General features: G+C 40.2%; 1 protein-coding gene across 1 annotated transcript in view; it reads right to left on the reverse strand.

Moving 5' to 3' along the window:
* Window positions 1–5,284: 5,284 nt before the first annotated feature.
* The window catches only part of LOC126457742 (uncharacterized), a 129,776-nt gene continuing 120,376 nt past the window's right edge, over window positions 5,285–14,684 (reverse strand). Inside the window, exons 13-14 of the mRNA XM_050094288.1 lie at window positions 13,177–13,288; window positions 5,285–5,579 (exon numbers count right to left, since the gene is read on the reverse strand). Coding sequence (XP_049950245.1) covers window positions 5,424–5,579; window positions 13,177–13,288 — 268 coding nt within the window. The 3' untranslated portion in view covers window positions 5,285–5,423. The remainder of the gene's footprint in view (window positions 5,580–13,176; window positions 13,289–14,684) is intronic.

Genomic DNA, 14,684 nt, shown 5'->3' on the forward strand with positions numbered 1-14,684 from the left:
CCTTATTCATGCCTTCAGCTTCATTTTAAGGTGACTGATAACCTAAATTTCCTACAGATGCATGCTGTTCCCTTTCTCCTGGCTGGAGAGGAAAAAATTTTCTGAAAATATTTTTAAAATTTTTCCACCTTGATTTTGAAGTATCCTTACACAATTTCCTTTTTCTTTAGTATTTTCACAGCAAATCCAATCAGTTAAAAAATAAATAAAACAGTTATAGAGAAACATCATTCAAGGTTTAAAATTCATCTACTTTAGCCTAGAACATTCTAGGTATATCTGCAACAGTGTTTAAAATATTCTTATCCATTTGAAACAATGGAAACTCCAGATAGAAATATCAACAATGTAAGAAAAGATAGATTGCTACTTACTGTAAAGATGACACATTAATTGCAGACAGGCACAATTAAAAGACACATACCCATAAGCTTTGGGCACAGCCTTTGTCAGGAGAAAAGAAACACACACCATTCATTCACACAAGCAAACACACCTCACTCATACATGACCGCCAACTCCGGTGGCTCGTGCCAGAATGCAATCTGGACAGAGCAGGAAAGGAGAAGTGATAGCAGCATACGGTTAGGAAGAGAGAGGAGTGCTGTCCGGTGTAGTGTGCAGGGACCAGGATGTTAACAGATGCAGCGTCAGGAGGTTGTGGGACAGGGAGGTGGGGAAAACGGAGTGAAAAAGGATACAAGAGGGGAAAGATGGCCAGTGCTTTGCCAGAGGGCAGCAAACAAAGAGGTAAAATATGAGAATGGGCAAAGATGACAGGCCAGAGGGGATGGAAACTTGGGTGAAGGATGTGGGAACAGCAAGTTACCATAGCCAGGATGATTTTGGGATCAGACAATATGTTTCAAAGATAATCACCTTCTGTGCAATTCAGAGAAGCTGGTGGTGGAGGTGAGGATCCATATGGCTCAGGCAGTGAAGCAGCCCATTGAAATCAAGCATGTTATGCTCAGCTGCATGTTGTGCCAAAGGGTGATCTAGTTTGCTCTTGACTGCAGTTTTGCAGTTGCTGATGGTTGGTAGTCATACCATCATAAAAAGCTGTGCAGTGATCGCAGCAGCACAGCTGGTAAATGACACGGTTGCTTCCACAGGTTGTCGGGCCCCTGAGAGCATAGCATAAACCTGTGACACGACTGGAATAGGAAGTGGTGGGAGGGCGGGTGGGTGGGTGGGTGTATTGGGCAGGTCTTTCACGTGGGTCTTCCACAGAGATATGATGCTTGTGGCAAGGGATTACTAATTAGAGACCCATAAACATTTATTTTCCATTGAAAGAATTAAAAATAACATTCCTGTGCAGATTTTTCTACAAAATATCTACAGCTTTTTGAGAGACTACACTTTTAACAAGCTTTGTGCTGGTTCCTTTTTAACAATAAACTTGCATATATTATTCAGAACAGAAACTTGCATATTCAGTAATTTAAAATAATTCAGATTTACGAAAGAAAAAAGTTAAAATTTAATATCCTAAATAATGGCATTATAAATTGTTCACTACCACGGAATGGAACGGACAATAATGGGGACGGGACTGGACCATAACTTTATTTAAGAAACCATTATGGCATTCAGTTCAAATCAATTAAGGAAATCAAAGACAAAAAAATTAAAATCAGTAAATAGGCATTTCCTGTCAACTGTTTTCAACTACAGGTTGTGTCTTCAATCTGTTGTAGGAGTATCAATAAAAAACATAGATTAGAGTTCTTTTGCAATATACTGCCCTGGAATACCAACAAGATATGTAACAGAAAGGCTTTAAACAGAAAATTACATTTGCGGATATTATACATAAGATGAAAATATCACCAGTAGCATCACATTTTTAAAGTTTCTATTCTCTTCTTGCCTGAACTATTTATCATCCATGTTTCACTCCAATACAAGGCTACACTCCAGTCAATTACCTTCCGAAAAGACATCCTAGCACTTCAATTTATATTCAGCATTAATAACTTTCTTTTGTTCTCATAAATACTTTTCTTGATATTACAAATCTGCATTATATAGCCTCTCTAGTTCAATCATTGTCAGTTTTTTGCTGCCTATATAGCAAAAGTCATTTATTATTTTTTGTGTCTTGATTATAGGGACAGGAAAAAATCATTTTGCTTTATGGCCAAATTCGGTGTTATCTTTTGCCAATTTTGTTGTTTTACGTCAATTTAAGTATTATTTTTTCCATTTTTTGACTTTTTTCAGTTTTGATGTTAAGTTTTTGTTAGATTTGGTGTTGCCTCTTTTATGATTTGGTGTTGATGTTCTTTGCAAGATTCGGCACTGTGCTGTTTTTAGCCACATTGGGGCTTTGTTTTTACCAATTTTGGTGCTGTTTCTTGCCCGTTACAGTGCTTTTCTGCCAATTTTGGTGCTTTTTTGCCAGTTTTGGTGCTGCTTTTGATGTCACATCATAGTTAGTTATGTGGGAAGTGAACTGTCATTTTAAGATTATACACGAACAAAGCCTAGAGGAAATAAGAAGTCAAAACACAAATTTTAACATTCAACTACTATCAATAACAAATACTGGTAAGCTATCATCCTCAGATTTATAAAACTACTATGTGTAAAAATGACAAATTCCATATTTCTTAAAACTGCCAATTTCATGTTATTTCACTAAAAATTACCAGTTTCATGTTATAGTTTTTTTGAAGATTTCTTGTCCCTAATTATGAATGTAGTCAAATTAAATCGGGTGATGCTGAGGGAATTAGATTAGGAAATGAGACACTTAAAGTAGTAAAGGAGTTTTGCTATTTAGGGAGTAAAATAACTGATGATGGTCGAAGTGGAGAGGATATAAAATGTAGACTGGCAATGGCAAGGAAATTGTTTCTGAAGAAGAGAAATTTTTTAACATCGAGTATAGATTTAAGTGCCAGGAAGTCGTTTCTGAAAGTATTTGTATGGAGTGTAGCCATGTATGGAAGTGAAACATGGACGATAACTAGTTTGGACAAGAAGAGAATAGAAGCTTTCGAAATGTGGTGCTACAGAAGAATGCTGAAGATAAGGTGGGTAGATCACGTAACTAATGAGGAGGTATTGAATAGGATTGGGGAGAAGAGAAGTTTGTGGCACAACTTGACTAGAAGAAGGGATCGGTTGGTAGGACATGTTTTGAGGCATCAAGGGATCACAAATGTAGCATTGGAGGGCAGCATGGAGGGTAAAAATCGTAGAGGGAGACCAAGAGATGAATACACTAAGCAGATTCAGAAGGATGTAGGTTGCAGTAGGTACTGGGAGATGAAGAAGCTTGCACAGGATAGAGTAGCATGGAGAGCTGCATCAAACCAGTCTCAGGACTGAAGACCACAACAACAACAATTATTTTCTAATCCAATTCCCGCAGCATTGCTTCATTTCATTCAACTACATTCCATTATCCTTGTTATACTTTTATTGTGATCATATTATAATCTCTTTTCAAGACACCATTCATTTTGTTCATCAGTTTTTCCAAGTCCTTTACCAGCTCTGACCGAATTTCAAATTTATCAGCAAACCTCGCTGTTTTAATTTCTTGTCCTGGCATTTTAATTCCCTTTCCAAACTCTTTGGTTTTCTTTACAGTTCGCTCAGTGTGCAGTTTAAATAACTGCCTACTCTTTTTCCAACTACTGTTTCCCTTTCATGTCCCTCAAGTCTTATAACTGTTGTCTGATTTCTGTAGAAGTTTCTGATACCTACACTGTATTTTTTCCTTGCTTCTTCAGAATCTCAAAGAGCTTTTCCAGTCAAAACTGCCAAAAACTCTGTACATATCTATGAGGGTTGCCCAGCAAGTAATGCACTGCATTTTTTTCCTTAACCTATTCTTTATTGAACATAATGATCATTGCACACACAAAAGAATGGTGTTTTATCTACATACCCTATTTTTCCACGTAATATCTATCCTGTTGTATAGCCTTCCTCCATTGCGAATCAAGGGAATGTTTGCCCTGTTGCTATCAATCTTTGTCCTAGTGGCGGAGCCAATGCTTCACTGTGCAGATCGGCTGCTCATCATCTTCAAAATGTCTTCCACGAATGCATCTGCCCTTGCGAATGACATCATCATCTCGCTGCAAAATGTCAGGTGAGAGAGCCGTGGATGGTCTCCCTGACCACTGCAAATCGTGAAGCTCCACCGAACTGCCTTCTGATGACCTCGCCCTCCATGCCCAGCGACTAACTGTACTTCTGTCGACAGCAGATGTTCCATAGACTTTGCACACGCGTTTGTGAATATTCCCCGCAGTTTCTTTCTCTGCAGTGAGAAATTCAATGATGGCATGTAGTTTGTAACGTACATCGCCTACAGACACCATTTTGGAACTGTCCGTTGAAGTGATGGAAATTTGGCGCACTCACTCGGGAGACTTCAAATAATACACACGTAACATTTCGCATTCATAGCATTGTTTTCAGCAGAGAAAAAAATGTGGTGCATTACTTTCTGAGTAACCCTCATACACATGCTATAAACATAGGTTTACTTTTCTTCAACCTATATTCTAAGACAAGTTTTAGAGTTAGTATCGCCTTGCATGTAGTTATATTTCTCCAGAACCCACACAGATCTTCTCCAATGCTGGCCTCTACCAGTTTTTCCATTCTTCTGTAAGAATTCATGTCAGTATTTTGCAACCATAATTCACTAAACTGATAGTTTTGTGGTTTTCATGCTAGTCAGCATATCTGGAATAGCAATTTTTACATTCTGCTTGAAGTCTGAGAATATTTTGCCTGTCTCATACATCTTGCAATAGGTGGAACAAGTTTGTCATAGTCATGGCTGGGTCTCCCACGGATTTCAAATATTCTGAGGGAATGCCATCTAGTCCAGGGGCCTTGTTTTGGCTTAGGTCTTTCAGTATTCTGTCAAATTGTTCTTGCAGTATTGTATCTCTGACCTCATCTTCATTTAATTACTCCTTCCTTTCTATGACACTGCCTTCAAGTGCATTTCCCTTGCATTGCTCTCTGATATATTCCTTCCACCCTTTCGGCTTTCCCATCTTTGCTTAGTACTGGCTTACCACATGAGCTCTTGATATTCATATAGCTGCCTCTCTTTTCTCCAAAGGTCTCTTTAGTCTTCCTATACATGGCATGCTTCTACAGCCTTGCATTTATCACCTAGTTACTCTTGCTTAGACATTTTGCGCTGAGAACAGTATTAACAAAACAGCACTAATTTTTAAGAACAGTATTTTTAAGTTGTGAAACATTATTTTCAGGTGTCAGAATATAGAACAGCAATATATTTTGGTTTTACATTTATATATTTAATATTTCTAAGGCACTCCTACAAAAAAGTATATGAAATATATATACTGAAATATTTATTTACATAAGTTATGAAAGTCAAGCTGTACAAACAATGTTTTACACAGAATTTTATTTCACACTTTTCCTGTAAACCTATAGTGTTTCTTGAAGTTGTCATGCACTGTTTTGAATATTTCTTTCGGTGCAGGGGGCAAAATTTGCATGAGGAATGAAACAGCATGAGAGTCACACAAAGTAAGAAAACTGTACACACAGTTCATCATATGCATCTGTAACACAAAAGGAATAATTGCATAAGAATACAAAAAAGGTTCACAAAAAACATTTTTGAAACATGCAACATCTACACCAAGGTGACAAAAGTCAAGGAATAGCAATATGCACATAAACATATGGTGATAGTATCATGTACACAAGGTATAACAGGGCAGTGCATTGGTGGAGCTGTTATTCGTACTTACGTGATTATGGCCACACAATGGGAATTAACAGACATTGAAAGCAGAGTGGTAGCTGGAGCTAGATGAATGGGACTTTTCATTTTGGAACTCATTAGGGAATCCACTGTTCCAAGATTCACAGTGTCAAGAGTGTGCCGAGAATACCAAATTTCAGGCATTACCTCTCACCACAGACAACACAGTGGCCGACGGCCTTCATTTAGCGACCAGTAGCATTGGTGTTTGTGCAGAGTTGCCAGTGCTAACAGACAAGCACCACTGTGTGAAATAACTGCAGAAATCAATGTGGGGCATATTATGAACATATCCATTAGGACACTGAGGGGAACTTTGGCATTAATGGGCTATGGCTGCAGACGACCGATGCGGGGGCTTTTGCTAACAGCACAACAATGCCTGCAGTGCCTCTCCTGGGCTCGTGATCATGTCAGTTGGACCCTAGGTGACTCAAAAACTGTGGCATGGTCAGATGAGTGCCAAATTCAGTTGGAAAGAGTTGATGGTAGGGTTTGAGTGTGGTGCAGACTCCATGAAGCTACTGAAGCAAGTCGTCAACAAGGCACTGTGCAAGCTGATGGTGGCTCCATAATGGTGTGAGCTGTGTTTACACTGAATGGACTTGGTCCTCTGACATAACTGAACCAATTATTGACTCAAAATGATTATGTTGGGCTAATTGGAGTCCATTTACAGCCATTAACGGACTTCAGTTTTATGGATGACAATGCACCATGCCACTGAGGCACAACTGTTCGCAATTGGTTTGAAGAACATTCAGGACAATTCAAGTGAATGATTTAGCCAAGCAGATCTCCCAACACGAATCCCATGGAACTTTTATGGGACATAACTGAGAGATCATTTCAAGCACAAAATACTGCACTGGCAACAATTTTGCAATTATGTAAGGTTATACAGGCAGTATGGCTCAATATTTCTGCAGGGGTCTTCCAACAACTTGTTGAGTCCATGCCATGTCAAGTTGCTGCACTAAACAGTGCAAAAGAGGTCCAATAGGTCCAATACAATACTAAGAGGTATCCCAGACTTTTGTCATCTCAGTGCATATTCAGTTGTAATTCTGAATGAAAGGGATTTATCAGTTACCAAGAATTATTGGTACTAAGTAAAGGTTAAATCATATGGAATACACATTAATTTTTGCACTGCTGAAATTTGTTATGGACCTATTTACAGCTGCATGGAAAAATTTTAATTTTTTGACAGTGCAATCAGAAGACATAGACATATAGGCATGGGACTACAAAAATAACAATATTATGAAAAGGAAAGTTGCTATTTACCATATAGTGTAGATGAGGAGTCGCAGATAGGCACAACAAAACGATTCTCACAATTAAAGCTTTCAGCCATTAAGGCCTTCATCAACAACAGACGACACACACACACACACACACACACACACACACATACACACACACACACACACACACACTAGTGATGGGTAGTTCGCGAACGAACGGGTGCAAAGGAACGGTTCACGAAGATGAACGATAGGACCGAGGAACGAATTCCAAGGAACGATCGGTTCATAGTTCACTTCGGTCACGGCAGTCTACTTATAGTTCCCGGGAACGAGGAATGATCGTTTCATAGTTCACTAGTTCACTTCAGTCGCAGCGGTCACTTCGGCAGTTCTCGTCTCAGTCTCGGTCTCCCTCAGCCGCACTCGTCGTTCTTCGCATGACCACTTGTCTCAGTTCCACTGCCGACTGCTCCTAGTTAGTTCAGTATCCAGTAGTTTGTTTCGTTCACGGCGCTTGCCTATTTTACATGTGTTACAAACTGTTCTTGCACTTGGTTCTGGATATTCAGCGTCCATGACCGGTAATCAAAAAGTATTTTATACTTATGTAAATTACATAAAAATTACGTTGTATGTAATAGGTACATCTTTTCAGGTAACAAAAGGGCATATCAGCTCACTTCATTATATCGATGAATAGCAGAAGACATACTTATAACAAGGCAAGTTTTTTTTTGTTATTCATATATTTTTTGGTTTCATCGACTTGATTTAGCAGCTAACTTTCAATAATTTGCTTAATTTTTAGTGTAAGAAAATTCATATAAAATGATTTTCGTGTATCTTTCATATACAAAACATTACATTTAGGAAGGCTCTAATTATTTTTAAGTTTGGTTGTTTCCAATTTGCATTACCTGCTAGTTTGGTTTCTTGGAAAAAAAGTGGGTTGTGGGTCCTTTTGGCTCAGTAGGAAAAGTGGTGTCTCTCCGTTTGAAAAGATATAGATTGCCATAAAATCATATTTACTTATTATCTCAAAAACATTTGTTCAGAAGGAGCTTTCAAACCAAAAACTTTATTACTGAGAACTTAATTATTATTATTATTATTATTATTATTGCTGCATTAACTTTAATAATTCAACATAACCTAATTTTTACTAAGCGTGTGATGCAAATATGAGAGAACCACATATTATTTTATGCTGCCATAAAGTCTCTATTTCGCCTACAAACTCAGAGACAACATGAAGTATATATAGGGTGTAAACGATTATTGTTTACAACTTAGCATAGTTATGTAGTTGAAGTCGAAACAAAGAATTTCATACAAGACACTTGTGGTCTATTAAGTTGGGAAACAGCCACCAACAGGTTTACAAGACTACATGAGCTATAGCCCATGCGCATCGCGTGAGATTTTCATGTTCTCTTCTCCAGCTCTCTACACATCGTCATCGACTGTTTCGCAATTGTTGCTTTATTTAGCTTGTTATTTCTGCACTGCCTAATTATTACATGTTTGTCTGTTTGTTGTATCTGCTCGTAACAGGCAACATATCGTCCGTAATTGGCGAGCAGTCTGTACTCGAAGCCGGTTTTCGGTGCGCCACCCTATATTATTTCCCTGCAATCAACCACACAAGGCTGCGGTTGGCTAAATGAGAGGTTCTGCAGAATCACAGAAATTACTTCTAAAAGCGTGTAAGAATTTTGTAATGAATAAAAACTCTATACTCCAGGGGGAGGCAAGTCCCCCTCTTGGTGCCCTCCATCCTTCAGTCACCTACTCTACTAGTTTTCAGTTTTTCATAACAACCATATAACAAGCACAAATGAATGGTGAACGAGTAAAAATGAACGGTTCCCAAAAAACAATGATCAACAGTGAACTAGTTCCTAAGGATGACTGAGTTTGCCCATCTCTAACACACACACACACACACACACACACACACACACACACACACACACACACACACAAACGCAACTCACACACATTACTGCAGTCCCAGCAACTGAAACCACACTGTGAGCAGCAGCACTAGTGCATGATGGGAGTGGCGACTCGGTGGGGTTAAGGAGGAGGCTGGGGCGGAAGTGGGAGGGATAGTATGGTGGGGGTGGTGGACAGAGAAGTGCGCAGGTTAGACAGAGGGCTGAAGAGAGGTTGGAAGGGGGAGGGGGGAGGAAGTAGCAGAAAAGGAGAGAAATAAAAAGACTGGGTGTGATGGTAGAATGACGGCCGTGTAGTGTTGGAATGGGAACTGGGAAGAGGGTGGATGGATGAGGAGAGTAACTAACAAAGGTTGAGGCCAAGAGGGTTACAGGAACATAGGATGTATTGCTGAGAAAGTTCCCGCCTGAGCAATTCAGGAAAGCTGGTGTTGGTGGGATGGATCCATACGGCACAGGCTGTGAAGCAGTCACTGAAATGAAGGATATCACGTCTAGCAGCGTGTTCAGCAACAGGATGGTCCACTTGTTTCTTGGCCCCAGTTTGTCAGTGGGCATTCATGCGAGCAGACAGCTTGTTGGTTGTCATGCCTACACAGAACCAGCACAGTGGCTGCAGCCTAGCTTGTAGATTATATGAATGGTTTCACAGGTAGCCTTGTCTTTGATGGGCTAGGCGATGTTAGTGACTGGACTGGAGTAGGTCGTGGTGGTGGTGGTGGTGGTGGTGGTGGTGGGAGGATGTATGGGACAGGTCTTGCATCTACGTCTATTACAGGGGTACGAGCCATGAGCTAAGGGATTGGGAGCAGAGATTGTGTAAGGATGGACAAGTATATTGTGTAGGTTTGGTGGATGGCAGAATACCACTGTGGGAGGAGTGAGAAAGATAGTGGGCAGGACATTACATTCTCCGCCAGGGTTTCAATTACCTCTCGTCATTACCTCTCGTAGTGCCCTGAAATGAGAATCTTTTTGTTGTGCCTATCTGCGACTCAGCATCTCTGCTGTATGGTGAGTAGCAACTTTCCTTTTCGTAATATCGTTACATTCCATCCTTGATTTTCCATTGATGGACAACAAAAATGCTGTGACTAAATACAGAGCAGCAGCTGAAGGTGACAGTCAGTGGGAGAGGAGGAAAGCAATGATGGAAGCGAATGAGTAGGCAAGGAGAGATGATCATACCTTTTTGCAACATTGACATAAGAGTTCACAAGCAACTCAGTGTATACTGTAGAATAAGCAAAATGCTGTCTGGGAAGAGAATGACTGATCATCTCTTGTGTATCCTTCTGTCGTAACTGCCAGTAGGAAGCCTGTGACTTAGCTTGTCACTGTAAATTGTGATAGTTCCATTTGTACTGAGGCAATCATCCAAGTGTCATCTTATCAAACTAATGATTACCAAGGAGAAATCTACTGCTGACAATTTAAGTCGCAGAACTGCACTTGTTCACACAGTTGCCATTGCCTGAGCTTGCTTAGGTTCCACGACGAAACTACAGCTTCTACTTCACTACAGTATCATTTGATTACTAAGGCTGCTGGTACACATGTGCTGAAGCAAATATGCTATTTTTCCAAAGGTTTGTGACAACTGCTGACTTAAGACTAGAGTGATAACACAAAACAACAGTGAGGCAAAAATGCATACAACTTTTTACTAGCCCCATTAATTGCCATTTTTGCTATTCCATTATACAGCTCAGTCGGATAAAGGCAAACCTACATATGGATCCAGAATGAGGTACTGGTGGACGTAAAGCTGTGAGGATGGGTCATGAGTCATGCTTGGATAGTTCAGCCAGTAGTGCACTTATCTGAAAAAGGCAAAGGGGTCAAGTTTGAGTCTCGGACTGGCACACAGGTTTAATTTGCCAGAAAGTTTTTAAATATGAATGTCTGAGTAGGGATTTGAGCCTTGCTTGTTCAAATATGGGTCTATTTTCACACCACACCACCTGAATGAGAAGGCAGCAACCCAAATGCACCAGAAGCAGATGTTCCACAAACACAAAAAACACCGACACTGATACAGGTGTCTTTCTTTGAAATTACAAACAGTTGATGTAACTCTTATTAGAGTGGTTCTTAACAGGACTGACATCATGCAGAAATATGGAAATAGTCATTAGTGATTGTTGTGTTACATTCAGTTCCACTTAAAGTGCCACCAGCAACTATTATATTTACAACTATAAACAGGTCATGAGATTTATGAATGGTAATAAAATTCACATACATATAACTCTATAACCTTAAATATACTTGTCTTGGTGGATGATTCATGTAGATTTTTAATGTAAAACAGATTTAAATTGGATTCATAATTCAAAGAAGATTGTTTGCCAAATATTTATAACTCACAGAATAGCTGTATGCAAGAAGATTCAACCACTAACACATTAAAAAGGTAAGAATGAAACAAGCAATAGAAAGTCCTAGTTCAAACATCAACAATATTGAAAAGGGTAGATTGCCATTCACCGTAAAGATAACACATTGAGTTGCAGATAGGCACAATGAAAAGACTGTCACACATTAGCTATCAGCCAAAGCCTTTTTCAGAAATGAAAATACACACAAATTCACACAAATAACCATATCTTGCACACATTGACTGCTACCTCCAGCCACTCAAGCCAGAAGGCAAATGTTGTGTTGAAAGAAGGCAGCAATCCAGACTGGGATGACGAATGGGGAGGGGGTTAGGAGTGTATGGGCAGTGGGAGAAAAGAGCATTATCTGGTGGAACATGTAGGGGATAGATTGCAGCAGGACAACACTGCCAGGTGCACCTTTGGGAAACCGTGAGGGAAAGGAGAGGGGGAATGGGAGAGTGGAAAGGAGAGGAACAGACAAGGGGAAAAAGACCAGTGGGTGCATTGGCAGATAGTAGCGCACGGTGAGGGTGAGGTGGATGTGAACTAGGAGAAGATGTGGTACACAGGTGCCAGAAGGTATTCGGTAGACAGTGAAGGAACAGCAGATTACCATAGGCTGAGGCCGGGATACTTTTGGAGGCAGAAAACAAGTTTTAAGGATAACGCCCATCTGCGCAGTTCAGAAAAGCTGCTGGTGGAGGGAAGGATCCGGATGGTCTGGATAGTGAAGCCGCCAATGAAATCAAACATGTTACGTTCAGCTGCATGTTGTGCCACAGGGTGGTCCACTTTGCCCTTGGTCCCAGCTTAGCTGTAGCCAATCCTCCTTGTTGGTCCCTGGGCAGTATCTGCAGTGACACGAACTCCCTTATCCAGTATGCATTACAGGCGAGACCACCTGTGAAAGCAGCCATGTCATATACCAGCTGTTGCAATCGTTGCACAGCTATTTATATTGGTGTGACTACCAACCAGCTGCCAATCAGGATGAATGGCCAGAGCCAAGATGTGACCAAGAGCAAAGTGAACCACCCTGTGGCTCAACATGTAGCTGAACATAGCATGCTTGGTTTCAATGGCTGCTTCACAACTAGGGCCATCTCAACCCTCCCCTCCACCACCACCTTATCTGAATTGTACAGATGGGAGTTATCCTTACAACATATTCTCTGCTCCCAAAATCATCATGGCCTCAATCTACAGTAACCCATTGTTCCCACATCCTTCACCCAATTGTTTTTGTCCCCTCTGTCCCACACCCATCGACCAGTTCAAATCCCCTTACCCTTAATGTGTGTGCCACACTCTGCCAATGGACCCACCAATTTTTTCCTTCTCTGCCCCTTTCCTTTCTGCATCCTATTTCCCTCCAACCCCACTATCACCACTGCCTCCTGATGCTGCACCTGGCCATGTTGCCCTGCCACAATCTAGTCCCTGTGTACTCTGCCACACAGCCCCCTTGTCTCCCCCCCCCCCCACTTGTACCCTGCTATCCCCACCCCCATCCCGCCCTACACCAGATTGCTGCTTTGTTCAATGTGACAGCTGCATTTTGGCCTGAGTGGCAACAGATAGCAGTTGTGTGTGTGAGGTGTGGCCTTCTGTGAATGTGTGTGTGTTTTCTTTTCTGAAGAAGCCTTTACGCAAAAGCTAAATGTGTAACAGTCTTTCCATTGTGCCAGTCTGTAACTCAACATTTCCTCTTTACGATGAATAACAATCTACCCTTTTCAATATTGTTGAAAGGCAAGAAAAACATAGAAATAAACAAGTACGGGTACAGAACTCACCCTCACTGCTTGGTGTATAGTAAACTTCTGAAAAATATTTAATATATCTGCAACTATGTAGGGACAAACACGAGCAAAATGTTTCTTATGCCGGATCATAGAATTTACCAACCTGAAAGAGTTAACAACATTGCATGAACGCTTTAATCAAAATTATGACAATTTCACTTACTGTGAACAAAGAATAAATTATAGTACTATTTCATCTTTGTTTCTCACCTGCACAAATAAAAAAATAAACAACGCTCTGACTTATAGTATTGCTTACTGAATACACAAAGTACAAGCACAAACTAAAAAAAAAAACTAAGGGTTAATCCTATTTAGATATACTTTATAGACAACTGTAAAAAAAAGCTACTATGGAAACTGATTTAATACTGTTTTTTCACAAACTAGATAGATTTTTGCAATGTCAAAAATATGCAACCACTAGCAAGAAATAATAAACAGTGCAGAAATGAAGGTTCTGAGCGTACATACTAATGTAAACCTGTGGTGCATGAAGCTATAAGAAGACTTGATGAAACATGTTGTTGTGTGGTCTTCAGTCCAGAGACTGGTTTGATGCAGCTCTCCATGCTTCTCTATCCTATGCAAGCATCTGCATCTCCGAGTAACAACTGCAACCTACATCCTTCTGAATCTGCTTAGCATATTCATCTCTTGGTCTCCATCTACGATTTTTACCCTCCACACTTCCCTACCGTACTAAATTGGTGATCCCTTGATGCCTCAGAATGTGTCCTACCAACCGATCTCTTCTTCCAGTCAAGTTGTGCCACAAATTCCTCTTCTCCCCAATTCTATTCTGTACCTCCTCATTAGTTACGTGATCTACCCATCAAATCTACAACATACTTCTGTAGCTCCACCTTGCGAAAGCTTCTATTCTATTGTTGTTGAAACTATTTATCATCCATGTTTCACTTCCATACATGGCTTCACTCCATACAAATACTTTCAGAAATGACTTCCTGACACTTAAATCTATACTCTATGTCAACAAATTACTCTTCTTCAGAAATGCTTTCCTTGCCATTGCCAGCCGACATTTTATATCCTCTCTACTTCGACCATCATCAGTTATTTTGCTCCCCCAATAACAAAACTCATTTACTATTTTAAGTGTCTCATTTCCTAATCTGATTCTCCCAGCATCATCTGATTTAATTTGACTACATTCCATTATCCTCATTTTGATTTTGTTGATTTTCATCTTATATCCTCCTTTCAAGACACTGTCCACTCCATTCAGCTGCTCTTCCAGGTCCTTTGCTGTCTCAGACAAAATTATGATGTCGGTGGCAAATCTTAAAGTTTTTATTTCTTCTCCGTGGATTCTAATTCCTACTCCAAATTTTTATTTTGTTTCCTTTACTGCCTGCTCAATATACAGATTGAATAACATCAGGGATAGGGGACAACCCTGTCTCACTCCCTTCTCAACCACTGCTTTCCTTTCATGCCCCTTGACTCTTATGACTGCCATCTGGTTTCTGCACAAA

The sequence above is a fragment of the Schistocerca serialis genome, chromosome 2 (genome assembly GCF_023864345.2).
Source record: "Schistocerca serialis cubense isolate TAMUIC-IGC-003099 chromosome 2, iqSchSeri2.2, whole genome shotgun sequence".
NCBI classification, from domain to species: domain Eukaryota; kingdom Metazoa; phylum Arthropoda; class Insecta; order Orthoptera; family Acrididae; genus Schistocerca; species Schistocerca serialis.